The following is an 8,496-nucleotide window of genomic DNA, read 5'->3' on the forward strand; positions in this document are numbered from 1 at the left end:
GTTTGTTGAATTTATGTACAGTGCTTGTTGTTTTTAAAAATGATGTCATTTAATTACTTATTTTTTCCAAAATGATATTTTTTAGTAATATGATGATAAGATGTGTAAAATAAAAGCATGATGACAATTAGCCTTTGGAAAAAACCTTAAATATAAAATATGTGAAATTAAAAAAAATAAATAAATTGAACAATTATTTTTGAATGATAAATTAGGCAATTTAGGTTTTTTTCACTTGAATGGATTTGAAGGAAAGTGATTGAGGGTATTTGAGAGGATTTGAAGGTAAATTTTTTTGTTGTTTATTTAAATAGATTTTGAAGTAAAGTTTATAAGAATTAGTGTAGATTGGATTGATGTGACATATTAAAAACAATTACTTTCAAATTTACTATCACTTACCTTCAAATCTGCTCACCTTTAAATCTGCTCACCTTCAAATCTATTCAAATAAACAACAAAAAAATTTACTTTCAAATCCTTTCAAATCCACTCAATCACTCTCTTCCAAATTCATTCTAGGGTCTTAGTTTTAAATTTACGGAATACTCTAATTTGAGTTAAGAGTGGATGTTCACTCTATATATTTACTCTCTTCACAATAAATAAATTCAAACAGTTAATTTTAATCAAGTCTATTACATTATAAGAAAAAGAAATACTAACAAATTTATCTCATTGTCTATTCATTAATAAATGTTTCAAAAAATAATTTTTTAAGACATTTGACATTTTTAAATTTTTATTTATATTTAAAGTATACTTTTTTATAATTATTTTTCATTTTTAAATCTTTTTATGACTTATAATTATTTGGTAATAATAACATTAAATTTAGAAACATGTATTTTCATTTTTAATTTTATTTTTTTTATTATTTATAATTATTTGATCATTAATAAAATTAAATTTAGAAAAATATCCTTTATTTTTATTTCTTAAAATAACATTATTTTAAAAAATTGTATATATATATAATTATATATATTAATAATACAAATTTTTTATACTATCATATAAAAAAATTTCCATCTAAAAAGTTATTTTTATTATTTTATCCATTTTATTTGTTTTTAAACTGATTTACTGTAAAAATAGCAATTTATTTCAACTCTATCATTTAATATCTAATAGATTATTATTTCAGGTCTTAAATAGAACTATTAATTTATTAAATTTAAAATTTTCATATCAATTTTTAGATTATTAATTAGGTATAAAGTTTACATTATATTATTAATAATTTAAGTCATGAAATATTGCAATACAATTATGAGTTTGCAAATACAATTATTGAATCACCATATTCATATACTAATTAAATAATTATAGCAACAAATATTAGATGAATAAATCTATATACTAATTAGACAAGCCTAATAATATATAATTAACAAGTTTTGTTAAGTACAAACAAAGTCTCACATCAGAAAAAACAAGAGATGAACATGAATTTATACACACATAAAATACTTTCCTTGGTAAGAGAACTTTTGAAGTGGTACTAAAAGCAAATTCGTGAGTGCTTAGCACAAAATGGACAACATCTTACATAGAGATTTATGTGTGTATGTTGAATCTCCTTACAAATGGTATCCAAGCTTGGAAACGAGTATGTCCCTCCATGATAAAGGTGAAACCTAAGTAAATTGTCAGTGACAAACAACCAGATAAATAATATAATCTAACAATATACGATAAACGAATCTATTCATACACATATTAGATAAATCTTTAATACACAACTTTAACCATTTTAAAATTAGGTGAATTTTGAAATATATATTACACAAATTATTAATTAAACAAATATGGTAATTCATATTATATTAATTCATTAATATACTAGTTTATATTTTTATTGAGTCAACTCTACATATTTATGATATCTACGTATTTATCATATTTTTTATATTCGTATAAAATCTGATTTATTTTGTACATGTTTTATTTTTTATATTTTTACAAGATGTATTATTTTTATTTTTATAAATATATTGACTTTTTAAAATCTATAAATTATTTTTAAGATTAAATATATTCAAAACTTAATTACAAACTTTAAAATATTATTTTTTCAATATCTAATTCTTTTTTGATAAATACATAAATCAACATCAAACACGAGTTAAAACTAGTTTAAGTATGAAAAGATATACACACAAAATAAATCACAATCTTGACTTTATCAATTCGAATAAACTAAACGTGTGAAAAACAGGTCCATTTCTTTCAAAATTCTTTTTTTCGGGGATGTTGGCATCTTCTGCCCATTGATTTGAAAAGTCAAATATCCATCTCTTGGCACTCTTTAAGTTTAATTGTTTTTTATTTGACTTTAATTAAAAATTACTTATTATAAAAATTATATATATGTAATTTTATAGTTATAATAATTATTATTTTATTATTTTATTATCATAAACACATGAAAAAAAACACGTATGTTTTCAATAATTCTAGTAATAAAATTTGTTCCTATAATACTGCTCCTTGTTTTTTCTAACGAAAATATTTTTTTGCATTTATTTATTAAAAAATATATTAATACTATAAAGAATCTGAGTACACGAGGCAGTTAATATCTTTAAACACTATTTATTTCATACTTAAAAGTATTTTGACCAAGAAAATGTTTTATTTATTTATTTATAATATGATTTTAAGCAATTAGCCTATTATATCAGTTTTCAATTTTTTATTTTATGTATGTATCATTGCATATTATAACTAACAAGTCACTGCGCATAGGATGAGCAGTTTAGCAAATAGTTGATAGCAATTGCTTCCATTTGCAAATATCATCAATTCACAAATACGTGACGAGCAAATTCTAAACTCAGAAGGGCGCCCTCATTAGAAATTAAACATGCCAGATTATCTCTAATCAAAAGTTATATAATATATAAAGTTAACAAGTAAATGTGTTATATATATATATATATATATATATATATATATATATATATATATATATATATTTGTATAAAGATATCAATGATTGTAAGTCAATTTTGCAGACAAATAGAGAAGCCTGTGCACCTTGGTCCTAGATATGATTTATTATTGGGCTGCAACTCAAAACAGCTTCCATTCCCATGTGTAGATCAAGGAGAAGCATCAAATGAGTGACAGCTAAATGAGAGTGGAGTCAAATGAAAAGGGTGATAATAGAATAAGTCCAGTATATTTCCAGCGTAACATAAAAAAGGTTTCAAATATACACAACCATCTCGCGGATATATTAAAAACAAAACACACAGAAAGCGGCAATCTACAATCTGTAGTAAAACAGATACACAAACAAGCAAGCAACAAAATTGCAGCAACGCATTCTGCTAAACCCAAAATTAGAGAAGAATGGCCATCGTTTCAAAATCACCGGTTTGGAGTTAAGTTTAAGTCATGCCAGAGAAAGGCCCTGCCTGGACCATGAAAAATGAAATAGTGACAGAGGCCTCCATGATAAAAATCATACCACTCAACAAATGAAGGGGAGACCAAATCAAATGAGATCAGCTACATTGGCCGGCAGCTCCTCAACCATCACATTATAGAACTTTTGGATGTCAAGCAGCATCCTTTCATCATCACTGGTCACAAAATTGATAGCAACACCCTTTCTCCCAAACCGACCACTACGACCAATTCGATGGAGATAGTTCTCTGGCTGTGTTGGCAGATCATAATTTATAACAAGTGAGACTTGCTGGACATCGATACCACGGGCCAAAAGATCTGTGGTGATAAGAACACGGGAGGACCCAGAGCGGAATTCCCTCATGATGATATCCCTTGTGTTTTGGTCCATATCTCCGTGGGTGGCTGAAACTGTGTGATCACGATTCCGCATTTTGTCTGTCAGCCAATCTACCTTGCGTCTAGTGTTCACAAAGATAACACTCTGGGTGATTGCCAAAGTTTCATAAAGATCACACAGTGTCTCTAGCTTCCATTCCTCCTTGTCTATATTGACAAAAAACTGCTTGATCCCCTCCAGAGTAAGCTCATCACGTTTAACAAGAATCCTCACAGGTTTGTTCATAAACTTCCTAGTGATTTCCAGCGCTTCTGGAGGCATTGTGGCCGAGAATACCCCAACCTGAATCTTAGGAGGCAGTAGCTGAAAGATATCATAGATCTGAAGAGTTGAAAAAAAGGCAAATTCAGAAGGATACACTTTATGAATCAACCAAAAGGCAGATAAAGTTGCAGCTATTTTCTATTTCCCATGCACATGCCACCGATGAAGACAGCAAACCATAACATACAGTTTTCAAAATGGCAAGTATTTATATCTTCCTGTCCTTAATAACATTAAACAAGTAAGCACTTAGTGAAAAAAATATCTTTTTCAAATAATAGCTCCACATGATTTTTTTTTTCAAATTTTCATAGAGATGAAAAAAAGATATATAAAAGAAAAGGAAGCCAAGAGACTGAAAACATGATTTTTCATTTCCCCTATTCTTTCAGGTGCAAAATCTAGTCAATTGTAACTTATGCCTTTAACAGGCTAATATATTGTTTGACTGACATACCACGACTAACAACTTTAAAGGTAGCAATTATAATCATCATCTATACATTTGGTTAAAATTCAAATAAAATAGCAAGGCAGAATTTTGTTCCATAGCAATAAATCCACAGAATGAAGCAAATTAAAGAAAGCAACATCGGTAAATGAGATAACCTGATCCTTAAAACCTCGAGAGAGCATCTCATCTGCCTCATCCAATACAAACATCTTGATGTAATCAGGGCGCAAAGATTGTCTGCGCAGCATGTCAAATACACGACCAGGCGTACCAACAACTACATGAACCCCACTTGAAAGGATGCGTTGATCTTCCCGAACACTGGTCCCACCAACACAAGCATGAACCTTTACACCTAGATAGTCCCCTAGGGCTCGCATGACCTTCTCAATTTGTTGTGCAAGTTCGCGAGTAGGTGCAAGAACTAGTGCCTGGCACTCAACTAAGCTGTAATCAAGCTGCTGCAAAACTCCAGAGCAAAAGGTAGCAGTTTTTCCAGTTCCAGATTGTGCTTGCTGGATTACATCAAGCCCCTTGCAGAAAGGAACAATCCCCCTTTGCTGAATGGCAGAGGGTTTCTCAAAACCTTATCAGAAGTAATACAGCACCCATATAAATGCTCAGTTATCAATAACATAAAACAATGATAATAATCAAAACAGAAAGTGCAGCAAGCATTCAAGATTCTTAAGAAAATTACATTTTGACAATAAATTAATCTCATTTTAAATATAAACAATAGAAAGTGTAATCAAAACTCTTAAGCAATAATCAAGATTTAAAATTATATTACATTAAAAAGTTTATGTACATACCGTATGCATAAATTCCCCTCAAAAGGTTCTCCTGCAATCCCATGGCATCAAAACTTTCACAAACTTCGTCATAAGAAGTAAAAAACTCTTGCCCATCAGGTCCAAGTCTGGCCATCAACACATGAAAACCAAAATGAGTATATAATTATAAGCATGAATGCATCACAGGTGGACATTGCTTGTGAAACAATAAGATGGAATCACAAATAGACAGAAGAAAAAAACATGTTAAAGCAATAACATATCTACTAAGCAAGCATCTAAAGAAAGGAAAACCTACAACTCATTCATCTTAGCATCATATTGACGACCATCGAATACTGATCCTTCCGGTGCCTGCCCAGCCATGATTTCAAACTGCAAATAAAAATAGACATAAACTCATTTCACAAATCACATATCAAAGTTTAGACACTGATATCCCACAAATTTTAATTTTTTTTCAACTTCACATACAGAAAAAAACAATTAAATAATCTGATACAGTGGACTGAACAAACAACACCTACAAGAAAGTAGAGACCAATGATCCTTTTGTTTCACCCACACACAAAACAAAAGCTAAACAACCAAATTAGTTATATTACTCTCAGTTACTTGTGGAAGATGTGAGTTCTGAAGTATTTTTTCCAAAAAATTTTCACACCAGAGAATAATCCGATCGGAGCAAAAGAGGGTCAATAATATACACCATAAAAAAGAAATCTGAATAACAGCTAAGTAAAAAAATCAAACCTTTTAGCACGATAAAAAGAAGTTGGAATTACGAAACAATGAAGAAGATTGAGTCTGTGAGAGAGAATTGTGGAATTAGGGTTTTCTAATATCAATGGGGTATGGCGGTGGCTTGGAGACAAAGATGTAGGATGACGCTGGGGAGAGTGTCAAATTGGATTTGCTTTCTTATTTCAATGGACTTCTAAGATTTTGTTTTAGATTTTTTTTATCGATTTTACCCCTGATGTTTTCTATTAATTGCAGCTTGATGCACAATGTTACAGCGTCCCCCATATACCCCAGAATAAAACATTCCTCTGCACTAATAGGAAAAAATTGAAAAAGGTCAAAGGTTGTATTGTGTGTCCATCTACTATCAGTAGAATGTTTAAATACATAGAAATTGAAACAAATACATAAAAAAAGAAGATAAACATACCAAATAAGATTAACAAGAATAATATGAACTATCAAATAGATTCTTAGTTTAGAAGGAAACCAAACTATTTAAATTTGCATCTTTATTTTAAAAAAATATATTTAGATATTTATGATATACATTCATTTTGAAAGATTAGGAATACAAAATTATGTCAAAATTTTGTTAAAATTTAAAAAATATACTAAGATGTGAGATTAAAATTTGAGAAAGATATATTTTGTATCCAGAGTGAAAATTGATATTTTGGGTAGTTATTTACTGGATCAAACAAAGCTTAAATAGATTAAATCAATTTAATTTGTAAATTGTATTGTTATGATTTTTGTGTTAAGTTGAAAAACACAAGTTATTCATATGGATAATTTATTTCTATTTTGTAACTGATTTTATCATATATATATATATATATATATATATATATATATATATATATATTCTGTTATTATCTCGTTTTTATTAATATAAATTATTTTATTATTTTAAACTTATAATTATCTTTTAATTTAATTAATTATTTAGAATAAAATTAAAAAAAATATTTATTCTTAGTTACTTCTGATGAACATATTTTTAAAATCTAATAATGATTTTTATTTAACAATTTTGATAAAAAATAATTTTTATTCTTTTTTATTATAATAAAATGGTGATGGATATATTTTTAATAATAAAATAATATTAAAAAGGCAGAATTATATATTGATTATAATAAAAATGTTAAAATATTATTATAATTTGTGATGTACAATTATGATTTACAATTATGATTTGAAACTTTTTTTTCTCTCTCTTTAACTTTTGCCTACATAATTAAAGTGCCAGATTTCAAAATTGCACATTATTGAATGCACAGTGTTATAGTACCTATCAGGTTAGACATACAAATAATTATTTTTAACTAAGTAATAATATATTTTTTAATGTGTTTCCATAATATATTCTTCTCTTTCATAATTATATTGAATTGGATTTTAATAATGAATGAAAAAAATATTAAAGATTAATGTAAGAAGTAAATTTTTCAAAAACATTGTTAAATTATTATAGGCTCTTGAAATCAAATAAATCATTTTAACTTTGGATAATGTCCAATTATGAGGTTCTAAAGAAGGGTCATATTTCACTATGTGAAATTTTGTTGACTGTGTTGGACTATGATTTGTAAAGTAAAAATAATAATGGCATTCAAATGAAATTCATTGTTATTATTGAATTTTTTTATCTTTATAATAATTAAGGTTCTTATTAAATATATTAAGATATGTGAATGATAGAGTATAAATAATTAAAATAAACCAAAGAATTTAGGTTTCAATGGAAATACTTTTTTTAGTAAACATCTTTATCTGTGTCTATATATAAATTTATATATATTCCTCTTTTTAGTTTTACTCCTTAATTTTTTTAAAAGTTAAATTAATTATTTTATCAATCTTTTAAGTTATGGTTTATATAAATCTAACCATTTATTTATTTGAATTTTTTTAAAATTTAACTATTTTTAAATTAAAAATATTATCTACAAAATGACAAAGGCACAAAGGTTAATTCTTTCTCCATTTTGTAATTGTCTTTGGTATTCAAAAAATGGTTGTGTTTTGCTGAACTATTATTATCTTGTTTCAATTCTCAGCTTTATTGTTGAAATTAAATTCTTTGTCCTTTTTCTTCAATTCAAAGTTTTATTCAAAAAATATTATAAATTTAATTAGTTGAATCATTTTAAAGTTTTTGTTAGAAACATATAATTCAAAAATATTAATTTTAATATAAAAATTGTTGCTTTGCTACAAACCCAACAAAAATTGTTCGACATTTGATGAACTATTATTATCTTTTTTAAATTCTTAGTTTTTAGGGTTGAAATTAAACTCTTCGTCCTTTTTTTTTCAATTTAATATTTTAAAGTTTTTTTGAACATATAATGCAAAAAACTAATTTTAATATAAAAATTAAATTTTTAGTTTATAAATTTTTAAAACCT

The 8,496-nt window shown here is 26.8% G+C and overlaps 1 protein-coding gene across 1 annotated transcript; it reads right to left on the bottom strand.

Moving 5' to 3' along the window:
• Positions 1–3,168: 3,168 nt before the first annotated feature.
• Positions 3,169–6,247, bottom strand: LOC148203170 (eukaryotic initiation factor 4A-10-like). Its single transcript, XM_088105707.1, has 5 exons — positions 6,089–6,247; positions 5,634–5,710; positions 5,354–5,460; positions 4,694–5,124; positions 3,169–4,141 (listed from the first exon to the last, which is right to left on the bottom strand). Exons 2-5 carry the CDS (start codon positions 5,699–5,701, stop codon positions 3,506–3,508), a joined length of 1,242 nt encoding a protein of 413 aa, XP_087961833.1. The 5' UTR covers positions 5,702–5,710; positions 6,089–6,247; the 3' UTR covers positions 3,169–3,505.
• Positions 6,248–8,496: the final 2,249 nt, after the last annotated feature.

This window comes from Vigna umbellata, chromosome 2 (genome assembly GCF_029865625.1).
Source record: "Vigna umbellata cultivar VRB3 chromosome 2, Vumbellata_1.0, whole genome shotgun sequence".
NCBI classification, from domain to species: Eukaryota; Viridiplantae; Streptophyta; class Magnoliopsida; order Fabales; family Fabaceae; genus Vigna; species Vigna umbellata.